Raw genomic sequence first — 14,130 nt, forward strand, 5'->3', positions numbered from 1 at the left:
AAATATATTACCTCTTATAAATATAAATCTATCACTACCTACTAAGAAAGAAAGGATAAATATGGAAGATTTCCAATCATTTTGACTATTAAATAAGGTAATTATATATAAAAAAAACATATTGATTTAGGTTGGTTCGGATAAGTCGATGTTAAATTGTGATCCTTCGTGATAAGAGTATGTTTTTCCTTGATTCGAGCCTCTCGTCTTGGCATCCTGCAATGAACCCGCCACCAGTCAACAACCTTTTCCTAGGTGTCTAAAGTTGTAGCCACTTTCTGGATGCAGTTGGGAGATTAATATGCTCCAGATTTAAGGACCAAATCCAGTAAGAACACAGCACAGATGTTCCACACATGACTCGTTAGATTCTCCATAATAGCTTATACTAGCAATAGCCTTATTTTATGAACATGCAAAGGGAAAGTGATTTAAGTTCTTGCCATGCCAGGACAAACAAAATAACAACCCTCTTTAATCCGCAACAAAATCTTCTTCTTCTTCTTCCTTTTAAGCTATTTTCACCGCAGTACTAATTTTGCATAATATATATTTGGTATTATAGGGTAAGATATTTTTTTTAAAATTTTTTTATTTTAAAAAATATTAAAATAATTTTTTCACATCGACATATCAAAATTATCATAAAAGACTAGAAAAAACATTAATTTAATATGTTTTCAAACTAAATAAAAATTTTAAAATACAGTTTCAAACATAAAAACAAACTGCTATACCTTTTTTGTTTATTTGTTTTTCTCTTGAACGAATATTATTTTCTCTAACATATATACGATATTATTTTAACAAGACTTGATTTGAAAATTAAAATGGCTAAAAGTAGGTTTTTTCAAGTCAATTTTAGATTTAAATTTTTTGTAATTTTTTTTAAACTAATACCATTTTAATAAATAAAATAATTTTTTTTATTAATTTTACGTTAGATGAATTTGAATTAACGAGTTACCGGTTAACCTGCTATATCCTATACCAAAGTTTTGTAACACATATGGAAACAATATTAAATAAATAATCTACACAAAAATTTACGCCCTAGCAATTAATAGATTAAAAAATCTAATATAGAAAACAAAATCTACAGTGGTGCTCACGGAACCTGCCTTATGAGCGGAGATTAAAAAAAACGCCTACAGATAGATAAAACCGTACCCAAGTAATCAAATCCCACCAGGGCAAAATGCAAATACACTGAATCCCAAGGACGAAATTGGCAATACAATAACTAACCTTCTTGTTTCCATCCTCCTCTCTTAAGACTAGAGTATCCTCAACAGGCAGCAGTAGTATATTAACTGCTTCCTCTCCTCCTCTTCCCTCCATCTTTTCTTATCAGACAAGCCTATGCTCTAGAATTTCTGATTCCCTTCTCCATCAGAATCCCTGATAAGCTGTCGTTTTGCTTCTCGAAAACAGGGAAAGAATCGGACTCTTTCTCTTCAATGGTGTTTCGCACTGTACCGGAAACTGAGCCAAACACAAACAACAACACTATCATGGCTTCTTCTAATACTACTACTAGTACTGTGAAGCCACACCAGCCGCTCCATAACTTCCCTTTGCAAGACCTAAAATGGTCAATGAACCATTCCAATAACGTTACCAACCACCACCACCGCTTTCGCACTCACAAGTCTCCTCACCGCGATGCTGCTTCTGCGGCGGATTCAGAGGGAGACGGCGGGGTCAAGATTGATAAACTATTGAAGAAAAAATCTGGTGATGTTGAGAATTCGGAGAGGAAATCGAAGATCTTTATTCGGTTGAGGACTAACAAAAACAGCAGCGGAAGCGGAAGCAGCAGCGGAAGCAGCAAGGGCGTGGTTGGTGATGTTGCTGCGGGTGCAGTGGATCAGGGCTCTGCTGCTGTAGTGGAGGACGTGGAGGAACTGATGCCGAAGACGTGGAATCTGAGGCCGAGGAGAGCTGTTAATAATATTAATAATGATAGTAATAATAATAACAACAAGGGTTTGAATGGGAATGGAGGTGCTTTGAAGATTTGTGGGGGTGCGGTGCCGGAGATCAAACCTCAGGTGCCGGGTGGTAACCGGACTGAATTGACTCGGTCCAACCGGAATGGTAATGACGCTAATAATTATGATAATGATAATGACAATAATAATAATAACAAGAAGGAGAGGGGTAAGGGGAAGGAAAAGGAAAAGGAGAAGAAGGTGAGGTTTTCGATTCCTCTTACGAAAGTGGAAATTGAAGAGGATATTTATTCCTTGACTGGGTCAAAGCCGGCGAGAAGGCCTAAGAAGAGAGCAAAGCATGTGCAGAAACAACTTGATGTATGTCACTATTATTTTTCTTTTTCTTTATTTCTGTTTTATAAAGTTTCTTTTTTGCTGGTAAATTGATGGAATTGGTGACTAATTTATGTGCTTGTTTTGTTGGTTTTGTTTTTGCAGTGCTTGTTTCCTGGTATGTGGCTGGATTCGATCACCCCGGATTGCTATAAGGTTCATGAAGCTCCTTCGAAGGTCTGATTTTGTGTTGATTTTTTGTTTGTTTTAAGGATTTTCTTTCTTTCTTCTTCTTCTTCTTCTCTTTTTTTTTTCCATTTCCTAGTTGATGGCTCAGTGAATCAATGAAACAGCAAGAGGAATTGGTGGCTTGCTGTTGTGGTTTTAAGTAAAATAATAGTCAATATGGGGTTTGGTTACTTAGCAAAAGTGGAAAATGAGGAGAATAATGATGAAGAAGACATGTTTTATATATATATAATGGCCATGTGATTTATTTTTTAAAATAAATTTTCAGCTAATTTGTTTTATGCTTTGATTTATACAGTTGAGAATGTAGTTCTCCTGCCCTGCAGGGTTAGAGAATCGACTGAGAAGTTGGAGGTGATGACTGTCAGACCTTTTTTATATGCCGAAATCAATGTAACAAACACATGATCCCGTGAAGATGAAAGGGTAACAAATGTATCTTGTTTTTGTGCCTTTTTCTAATCACCGAGGAGTCTATGGGAATGTTGGAAGGGTTAGTGTTATAGTTTATGTTATGGGTAGCTACAGATGTACATAAGAAAAGTCTCTCCAATGAGTAGAAGATATGAATAACTTTGATGTTTATGTTTTCAGTTAGTTTGAAATCAAGATGCTTTTCCCAACTCTCTGTTTCATGCTGGTTTTCGAGAACTTGTTACTTGTTATTCCAACAACATGAATTATGTCTAGAACCCAAAACCTAAATAGTTGGTATATGGTGTGTGATCGACTTACACGTCTCATTTCTGCATCTCTTTCCATTATAAATATGCCGTTATCAGAGCAAAACACATTTATTTTAACGGCTTTTAATTGATTAAAGGAAAGTCTGATTCTTTGAGGGATTGAGCAATTTTCTTATGCTTGCCTTTCCTTTTTTGAAGAGTGAGCCATGCACGTCGTTGTCGTTATTTGTGGACTGCACGGGCCATGCATGTGTGTCATGATTAGAAGTCGGCATGATCGATTCATAATGTTGCGATTAATAAGAAACATGTCTTCTAAGAAGAGAAAGCATATGATTTGCTAGATTTATGAGATGAGTTGTTTCATACATGGATTAAGTTATTGTATTTTTGACCAGATTGTAAGATCATACAGAAAATATCATGTCATCGTGGAGTTGCAATTATCAAGCTAACAAGTTGTTAGTCTGCAGCTCTTTCCATTATAAATATGCCGTTATCAGAGCAAAACACATTTATTTTAACGGCTTTTAATTGATTAAAGGAAAGTCTGATTCTTTGAGGGATTGAGCAATTTTCTTATGCTTGCCTTTCCTTTTTTGAAGAGTGAGCCATGCACATCGTTGTCGTTATTTGTGGACTGCACGGGCCATGCATGTGTGTCATGATTAGAAGTCGGCATGATCGATTCATAATGTTGCGATTAATAAGAAACATGTCTTCTAAGAAGAGAAAGCATATGATTTGCTAGATTTATGAGATGAGTTGTTTCATACATGGATTAAGTTATTGTATTTTTGACCAGATTGTAAGATCATACAGAAAATATCATGTCATCATGGAGTTGCAATTATCAAGCTAACAAGTTGTTAGTCTGCAGCTCTTTCCATTATAAATATGCCGTTATCAGAGCAAAACACATTTATTTTAACGGCTTTTAATTGATTAAGGGAAAGTCTGATTCTTTGAGGGATTGAGCAATTTTCTTATGCTTGCCTTTCCTTTTTTGAAGAGTGAGCCATGCACGTCGTTGTCGTTATTTGTGGACTGCACGGGCCATGCATGTGTGTCATGATTAGAAGCCGGCGTGATCGATTCATAATGTTGCGATTAATAAGAAATGTGTCTTCTAAGAAGAGAAAGCTTGTGATTTGCTAGATTTATGAGATGAGTTGTTTCATACATGGATTAAGTTATTGTATTTTTGACCAGATTGTAAGATCATACAGAAAATATCATGTCATCATGGAGTTGCAATTATCAAGCTAACAAGTTGGTACCTATCATAAATAACTCCAATGATCAAGATCATAGTTACATAGAATGCGGAATGTTTCAATTCATGTACGGATGCTGGGTAGTGTACGTCACTTAGTTTAACATTTTTGACCAGACTTGGTTCACATTTCATATTATGGTAGGATGCTTTAAAGTGCATATTAGTTGTTTATTTAAAGGTTTTTGAGCGACACCACTTAGAAAACAAATTCCCAGACTAGCTTGCATTTTTTTTCTTTGAATGTTACGTAGTTATTAAACTTTAATGAATGAATTAATCAGTATTTTATTAACTCAATTTATTCCATTAAGAGAAATATACCCGGTTGAATCTTTAAATGGAATCTTTCCTTATTCTTTCCCTTTGTTCCCTTGGCCGTGTCTCACCTTTTATATCAGTATATGTATAGTAACTTAGCTACTTTGGATTGCATGCTGTTGCATAACTGGGATTGAAAATCTGGGATTAGAACCCTGATTATGATTCTAGGATGTTGCAGGAATATCTGGAAGCAACAAGTACCAATGGAAACTTGATTTGTTTGGCTGGTGAAGCTATAATCAATTTATGTACTTGGTATTTTGATTTGTTTCAGTTTGAAATACGCCAAACTTACAGGACCTTGATTGGTGTGATGAAAGAACTGTTATCGTTTGATTAGCTAAGCAACTTTTTTTTTAACCGTTTTTCTTTGTGAAAGTTATATGAGCTATGGCTGTCATGGTTGTTTTTAGTAAGATTGCAAGATTGAAGAATGTGGCCATTTCAATTTTTTATATGGAGGAAATTTGATTCTGCAATGCAATCTTTGAAATTTAATCTGGTTGAATCAAGTCCTAGAAGTGGCCTAGGATCTGAACAGCATTCATATAAGTACTCAAGCCCCTATCTTATCATTTTCAGAATTTTATCACAGTTGATACTTGCAGATTAGTGTCAGTATGCTTTGCCAATTAGCGTCGGACAAGATTATTAATGATGAGAAAACTTTACTGAATCTAAGTACTATGTTGTTGGAGAATGAGAATAGGAGGATGCAAGTCTTGTACACTTTCAGCTTTTTGGGCTGGGTGCTCTTATGTTTACATCATGTACATAAAATAATAAATTCGATGAATGCCCTGAATTATATGCTATATTGATTTATATGATTATTTCAGCCGCAGTTATCTTAAATATCAATCTTGTGTTTGATAATCAATGTCCTCAAATTTATGTCCTATTTTCTCAACATATAAATGAGTGGTTCAATGGATTGGGATTTTTGTAGAAACTTGTTATAGTTTTTATTTTTCTTTTGCTCCTAGTTTTCTTGATTAAAACTTCGAATTAATGACTCTGCTGTAAAACAATAAATTTGATTCCATTTGTACTTGAAACTGTTTGAGCGAATACACTCCATATTGCATGCACTTTATTTCCATAATTGTTGTTTAGCTTCTGTGAGCGCTGATCCATTCATATAAATCCAATTGAGACCATGGATAAGCTCCTCAGTCATTTGCAGAACTGAAAAGGAAGAGATCCTACTCCTGCGGCCATAATATTTTGGAACCATTGTTTGACATGAGCAATTTATGTGTTTGTTATCTCTTGATATGTACTGTTTTGCTCACAGTTGGATCTGACTGAATGCTGATTGGATTGCTTCTGAGATCGACGTGAAGAGTTTGTGTGGAGGAAGAGTGGTAATGATCGTCGTCTTATTGATTATAAACTCGAGTTTATTCCCCCAACATGTTTTCTTTTCCTGCATTTCGAAGGCTTGATTTTTGAAAATTCTTTGTACTGCGAGTCTATAAACTGTTATATGAGTCTGGCTCTGCTTTTTGTTATTGGATCGTGCATGTGGTGGTGTCTTTTCAGGCACAAGCTCGCTACATGTAAAATGTTTCAGTTGTCGTAGGTCCTGTTAGAATTGTTAGGTATTGTTTACATGTTATCTACAGAAGATGTAATGTAGCAGACTAGCTGTGGAAAGAGAGGCGAACACAGTTTTAGGTCCAGTTCATAACAGTGAATGCATTGAATAGTTCGCTTTTAATATTCCAAAGCCTGCTGATGTCTCTCAGGGGTGCAGCCCAGGTTCTTGCCAAACAAGTGATGGGGCCTGAGCTGCTGCTTTGTGCCTCCCGCAGCAGACTACAGACGGGGACAGTGCTACCCAGACTTGTGCCCTTGTTGATTGGTTGTTTACCGTTGTATTTATTGGAAAGTTGGATGCTGTAATCAGTGGCTGGAAGATTAAAACATGGAGATAGACATCCATCCGAAGCGGGCGCCTGCCGTATTGATCATATTGTGTGCCTTCTAAGCTCAAGGATCTGTCTTTGTTTGAAATTACTTGTATATGAACGCAATTCCTTTCAACTCCAGATGGCATTTTTGACATTTTCAGTCTTTTAAACATTTTGAGTCCCTTTATTTGATTTCTTTTTTGTTTTGCTTCCTGCCTCTAATGATGAACCTCTAATGATGAAGGCACCGTTTGGGAACGCGGCTGCGGCCTTGTTTTCAAAAAATTTGAATTTTTTTTTTTGCTAAAATTTAATATGGTTTGTACGTTTTGGATCGTTTTGATGTGCTGATGTCAAAAATAATTTTTAAAAAATAAAAAAATATCGTTGGCATGTATTTTGGCATGAAAAGTTATTTGAAAAGCACCTGCAATCACACTGCCAAACATGCTCGAAGACAGGGACTGTGATTCTTTTGTAGTCATGCTATAAGTATTTGGAATTATAGCATTTGGAATTATGGTGAAGAATCCTGAAAATGTACTAAAATAATATATTTTTAATTATTAAAAATTTATTTTTAATAATAATTTATTAAAATAATTTAAAAATATTAAAAATTAATTTATAACCATTTTTTTTCCCTTCTTAAAACCACCTTAGAATATAATCTCAATCACCCTTTTAAACAAGCTATCTGTGTACCATGACTATGCTTGTGTTTTACTCAAAATTGACGGGTCAAAGCTTAGAATTGTAGCTCAATTGGTGATGTGGAATTTCTATGAATAAAATTATCTCTCAAAATTATCTCTCAATTTCTTAATGTATATACTCCGTCACATTTTTTCTTTTTTCTTTTATTTTTTTTAAAACATCATGACCACTACAAATGCCGGAAAAAAAGTTAATTCTCAACTTCTCTGTCACTCTCAATTAAAAATCGGAATTCTAATCCGAATTCTACCTGGATTGGCAAACCAAGTCATAAACGGATCAAGGTCCCCCCCCCCCCCCCCCTCTATATATTAATAAATGGGATAGTCGGAGGTCTAAAAATTCAAGAAGTCTTTCTCAATTCCATCAATAATTAAGGTAAAGCCATGAAACCAATTAGAAAGCCAGCACGAAAGTTCCCCAAGCAATCCCCTGATCATCCTCCCATCCAAAAATCTTCTTCTCACGATGAAAGCAAAATTATAGTTCGTTTAAGAACTAATAGCGTCGTTTCCAAGTCCGACGTTAAGAAATCCGAAGCAGCCAGCAGTGCCACTACTCCATCGGATAATGTCGTTGGACCGTCAACAGTCCTGCAGCAGCAGCAGCAGGAGAAGCAGGAGGATGTTGCTAAGTCGGTGACGAGTAGTCGTGGAAATAAGAAGGGCATGACGATCAAGAAACTAGGTTTTTCGATTTCGCTAACGAAAGCGGAGATTGAACTTGATTTTCTTCAATTAAGTGGAGTAAAACCTAAGAGAAAACCCCGGAAGAGAGACAAGGACGTGCAGGCAGCGCTTGATAGCACGTTTCCTGGTCTTAAGTTGCAAATCATTACTTCTAGAGATTATAGGTCGAAGCATAAATAGTATCTGTCATGTCGGCACTACTCCTGTTGTTCATTTCCACTAGGGTTTTTTTTTTTTTTTCCTAGGTTGCAGACAACTTTTTTTTTTCCTTATTACATATGCCTGATTCTGGATAAGCTTTGCGAATCAGCGTTGGCCAAGATTATCAAAGACGGGAAAAAAATGACCCAAGTAGAAGCACTTGATTCTTGCATGCTTCCTAGAATGTTTTGGGTTAGCTCCTGCAAGTGATGGTTCCACCATTGGAGTAAAACTATGAATTCAATATTGAACGCCCCTGAAGTTATAACCAGAATATAATAATACATCAGAGTAGCAGTTATTTTCTATATGTATATGTCGCGGGGTGCGCGACGTCGCGGCGATCGTCCACCCTCAGGGGGTGTGATGGGGGGTATATATCTAGTAAATATGGTGAGACAAGGAGTTCTTTGTCTCTTAGCAGTGAAAAATGGTGTGGGAGTCGCCACCTAGTATTTTGGTCACTAGGAACCCTAACTGGTCTCAGAGATCGGGCACGAGGACTGGTTGCGTAAAGGGAAGGTTTTAGCACCCCAAATACGCCCTACCTAAGGTAAGCTGCTTTTGTTGTTTGTCTGATAAAATCAAGGTCCCGTTGTGTTTCCTAGTTGTTGGTCCATCTATGGTTCAAGAAAAGTCCTCCTCAATAAGGAGGTCCTTATCTTATCGGGTAAAACCTAACCGTGCTAATGTCTATGACAAAAAAACATATTTAACATCAGGAAAAAGTTTTGTGTATAAATTCATAATCCCATATCTAAAAAATAAAACAAAAAGATTTTTTTAGAATTTTTGAAATATTGGCCTAGTTCTCATGGCTTGAATAAACTGGTTATTAAAGCCAAAATGCATGCTAATACATATATCGTTTTGAAATTTTCTTTGTTGTATGAAAAATATGATGTTGTAATATTTATATATATATATATTGGAGAGACTAGGCCGTATTTTAAAACAAAACATTTTTTAATTATGTATATATTTTTTGTTTTGACGCAAATCGGGTACTTTAATACCGGGTTTGTATTCTTACGGTACAAAAGTACAACCAAATATTAATCCATTTTGGTGAAAATATGTAGAAAAATCACAAATATTGTTAAAGATATTTAGGAAATTTTTTGAAAGCAAAAGACATTTTTATTTTGAAAATCTTTGATGTTTTGACGAAAACCGGGTATTTTAAAACTGAATTTTGTATTTCTATAACATAAAAATACAAACCAAAAGTGATCAAAATACAATAATAAAATTACCAAAAAAACATATATTTTTTAAATAATTTTTACAGAATTTTCTTAAATTTATATATATATATATATATAACAAAAATATATATAATATATAATATTAAATCGGGCTGGGCCGGCCCAACTAACTGGGTTGGGCCGGTCTCAGCCCCAAGTGTTGGGCCGATTTCGGCCCAAAATTTACTGGGCCGATTTCGGCCCAAAAAACTATTACTTTCTTCTGGGCCGGAACCGGCCCAGAAGATTAGGCTGGGCCAGGACCAGCCTGGCCCAGCAACAAAGCTGGCGGGGGGAATTATTTTCCCCCCACCCTCCTGCATGCAGAACGTTATTCGTTCTGCATGCAGGAAACAAAACCAAATGCAGCAACGGAGGGGAAGAAAAATTACCTGGCGCGGAGCAGGCGGCGACTTGCTGCGTTTCTGGCGGTGCTGTGGCGGAGGCCGGTGGCGGTGTCGTGGTTCACGGACGGCGGCTCCAGGCGGCGCTGCGGCTGTTTCCAACGGTTCGGTCCGTTTCCTCTTCTCTTCTTTTTGGTTCGTTCCTCCCTTCCTTCTCTCTCCTTCTTCTTCTCTCTTCCCTTCCCTTTCAATCTCTCCTTCTCCTGCTTCTTTTTTTTTTTCTGCCTTTTTTTCTTCTCCTCTGTTTTTCTTTCCTCTGTTTTTTCTCGTTTACAGAATTTTCTTAAATTTATATATATATATATAACAAAAATATATATAATATATAATATTAAATCGGGCTGGGCCGGCCCAACTAACTGGGTTGGGCCGGTCTCAGCCCCAAGTGTTGGGCCGATTTCGGCCCAAAATTTACTGGGCCGATTTCGGCCCAAAAAACTATTACTTTCTTCTGGGCCGGAACCGGCCCAGAAGATTAGGCTGGGCCAGGACCAGCCTGGCCCAGCAACAAAGCTGGCGGGGGGAATTATTTTCCCCCCACCCTCCTGCATGCAGAACGTTATTCGTTCTGCATGCAGGAAACAAAACCAAATGCAGCAACGGAGGGGAAGAAAAATTACCTGGCGCGGAGCAGGCGGCGGCTTGCTGCGTTTCTGGCGGTGCTGTGGCGGAGGCCGGTGGCGGTGTCGTGGTTCACGGACGGCGGCTCCAGGCGGCGCTGCGGCTGTTTCCAACGGTTCGGTCCGTTTCCTCTTCTCTTCTTTTTGGTTCGTTCCTCCCTTCCTTCTCTCTCCTTCTTCTTCTCTCTTCCCTTCCCTTTCAATCTCTCCTTCTCCTGCTTCTTTTTTTTTTTCTGCCTTTTTTTCTTCTCCTCTGTTTTTCTTTCCTCTGTTTTTTCTCGTTTACAGAATTTTCTTAAATTTATATATATATATATAACAAAAATATATATAATATATAATATTAAATCGGGCTGGGCCGGCCCAACTAACTGGGTTGGGCCGGTCTCAGCCCCAAGTGTTGGGCCGATTTCGGCCCAAAATTTACTGGGCCGATTTCGGCCCAAAAAACTATTACTTTCTTCTGGGCCGGAACCGGCCCAGAAGATTAGGCTGGGCCAGGACCAGCCTGGCCCAGCAACAAAGCTGGCGGGGGGAATTATTTTCCCCCCACCCTCCTGCATGCAGAACGTTATTCGTTCTGCATGCAGGAAACAAAACCAAATGCAGCAACGGAGGGGAAGAAAAATTACCTGGCGCGGAGCAGGCGGCGGCTTGCTGCGTTTCTGGCGGTGCTGTGGCGGAGGCCGGTGGCGGTGTCGTGGTTCACGGACGGCGGCTCCAGGCGGCGCTGCGGCTGTTTCCAACGGTTCGGTCCGTTTCCTCTTCTCTTCTTTTTGGTTCGTTCCTCCCTTCCTTCTCTCTCCTTCTTCTTCTCTCTTCCCTTCCCTTTCAATCTCTCCTTCTCCTGCTTCTTTTTTTTTTTCTGCCTTTTTTTCTTCTCCTCTGTTTTTCTTTCCTCTGTTTTTTCTCGTTCTTCTTCCCCTCTGTTTTTTTCTTTCTCCCTCTTTCGAGTCCCTTCCCTCCTGGTTCCACTGGTTCAGCGTCCTTGGCTCCCATTTATAGAGCCAAGGGCATGACTTTTTTACAGCTCACATGGGGGGGCAGCCGGCTGGTCGGCCATGGGCACGGCTGCCGAGGTTCGGCGAGTGGTGCGCGGTGGGTGGTCGGCCATTGTGTTCGGTCGGTGGGCTCCAGGCGAGAGAGAGAGGGGCCGGCCAAAAAAATTCAAAAAAAAGCAACATTTTTTCCTTCTTCCCTGCTGCCTGTTCGGGGGGGGAAGAAGAAAGATGAACAGTGTCGTTCAAAACGACACCGTTCTGCTCTTTCCCCTTTTTTTTTTTTTTTTTTTTTTTTTTGAATGGATGAAACGGCGTCGTTTTGGATAAAACGCGCCGTTTCATTTAAATGTGGCGCCAGAACGCGCCAAAGTCCAAATCAGCCCTCAATCATCTTTTGTTCCTTCAATTGCATCCCTGCCAAATTCGAACCCCGTCCCTATATTTGGCCGCGTTTTTCACTTTGGTCCTTGGCCTCTGAATTATGCAATTGAGCCCTCAATTGACCAAATAACTTCAAATTTCTTCAATTAGGCCCCTGAATCAATTAATTCCAGCCCCTATACTTACGCGTCTTCTTCAATTTGGTCCCTGGTTTCGGATTTCTTCAATTAAGTCCCTAATTGGCCCTTAAACTTCAATATTTATGCAATTAAGCCCCTGATTTGACCCAATAAATTCCTAAAAAATATATTTTGGCCCCCGAACTTAAATTTCTTCTAATTAAAGCCCAAATTGACTTAAAAATCAATTTTTCTTGCAATCAAATCCCCTATAAATTCAATTAAAAATCCAATTAAGTCCATAAACCTCCAAATTTGGGCTTTTCTCCTCAAATTTCAAATTTTCCTTCTCAACAGGGCTCTCATCCTTCAAGAATATACTGTCAAAAATCCAATCTTTGTATTTTTAACCTCCTTGACTGATTTTTCTGACCATTTGCTGAGCGCTTCTGCCTCCTGTTATTTTTCTAACCTCCTTTGGCTATTTATTTTATTTCATTTATTTGGGGACCCAAAAATGGGTTACAACAGTATAAATCTGGTTTCTTTTTCTTTTTTTTTCTCTCCTGAAATCTGTTTGGACACTAAAAGCACTTGGCAGTATATGTCTAATTCAGGCATAATTTCATGTGCATGCAAAATCTTCATTTGCAAAGGATCCAGTAACATCTTCCAGTGATCGAGTCGTATTGTGAGTCCTTCCCATGCGTTTTAGCAACTCTTTTCAAATCCAAGACTTTTTTCCGGCACTTGTTTTGGAATGCCTGTCGAGAATTTAATTTTCTTATGCATTTCTTCGACTTCAGAACTTTTCTATGCGCTATCACAATAATTTAACTGCAAAACTTATTTCTTCAACTCAATAAGTTTCGCTGAATCTTCTGCTAGGATATTTTTTCTCACCTTGATTTGAATCATGTTTATCATACCTCAGCCAATATCCAGTTCTCGGTTTATTGGTCGATGTCAAAATAATATTTTTTTAATAAAATAACATATTAACCGTTTTAAGTCTCATTTAAATTTGATCAGGAGTCTCATTTAAATTTGATCAGGTCTATTGTTAAAGAACTATTTCATCTAAAAATTTAATTTTTAGGTTAAAATGATTTCTTAACATAATTACAAAGCCTTATTAATCAAGTGATTACAAGTTCAAATTTCTTCATTCCATTCTAATTAATAAAAAATTAAACACAACATAATATAAGTCTATACATGTACACATCTTAAGCTCAAATGACTTTTACTTGAGGAATGTGTGTTAAAGAATAATATAAAATCATATTTTAGGGTCTCACCTCACAGTTTAAATTATTAAGTTGAGATAAATATTAGACATGATATCAGAGTCTTGTTAACTATGTAGTCACATGTTCAAATCTCATTAAATTAAACACAATATAGTGTGAACCTATGTATATTTAAGTTTCAAGTTTTAAAAACTTTCACTTTAAAGGTGTGTGTTAGAAAATAATATAAAATAATATTTTGGAACCTAAGAATAATATAAAGTTATTAACTAATAATATAAAATTATATCTGAAAACTAACCTGATAAATTTAACTAAATCAAATAATATCAACCTTCAAATTAGTTAAAATATAACCTAACCAGAACTAAAACTGGCAGATTATTAGGTGAATCGGGCGGTCTATTTTAATAACTATGATTAGAATTTTGAATCACATATTTAAGATTCTTTACCAGCACATTGTTTACATATGGAGGCGGTAGAAACGAAAACCTTCGCTTGGTACGGCGCTGGAATACAGGAATAGACAGAAATATGTTACCTCTCCAAATTTAAAAGAAGATAAAGTCATGTCATATTAATAGGAGAAATAAAATAAAAAAGAAAAAGAAAAACTAGTAGAGCCAGTGTTACTACATGTCTAGAACTTCTCAAATTACAAAAACTAAAAACTAAAAAACAGTTATTTAAACTATGCTATCAAAATACAATATCATCTGGATTATAATAAAATAAAAAATACAACATATATACTCTGTAGAACTTACATATCAA

General features: G+C 37.1%; 1 protein-coding gene across 5 annotated transcripts; it reads left to right on the top strand.

The window, feature by feature from the left end:
- The first annotated feature begins 1,263 nt into the window (after positions 1-1,263).
- On the top strand, positions 1,264-6,913 carry LOC133681598 (uncharacterized). 5 transcript variants are annotated; one of them, XR_009836540.1, is made up of 5 exons: positions 1,264-2,315; positions 2,436-2,507; positions 2,818-2,945; positions 6,103-6,172; positions 6,557-6,913. XR_009836540.1 is itself a non-coding variant. In XM_062104684.1 (3 exons), the coding sequence occupies exons 1-3, from the start codon at positions 1,461-1,463 to the stop codon at positions 2,827-2,829; spliced, it is 939 nt and encodes a 312-aa protein (XP_061960668.1). In that variant the 5' UTR covers positions 1,264-1,460; the 3' UTR covers positions 2,830-3,142. The 5 variants fall into 5 exon arrangements, 2 of the variants coding, with proteins under 2 accessions (XP_061960668.1, XP_061960670.1); XR_009836539.1 differs by having other exon boundaries at positions 6,103-6,913; XR_009836541.1 differs by having other exon boundaries at positions 1,265-2,315; positions 2,846-2,945; positions 6,103-6,913.
- The last annotated feature ends 7,217 nt before the right edge of the window (positions 6,914-14,130 follow it).

This window comes from Populus nigra, chromosome 2 (assembly GCF_951802175.1).
Source record: "Populus nigra chromosome 2, ddPopNigr1.1, whole genome shotgun sequence".
Lineage (NCBI taxonomy): Eukaryota > Viridiplantae > Streptophyta > Magnoliopsida > Malpighiales > Salicaceae > Populus > Populus nigra.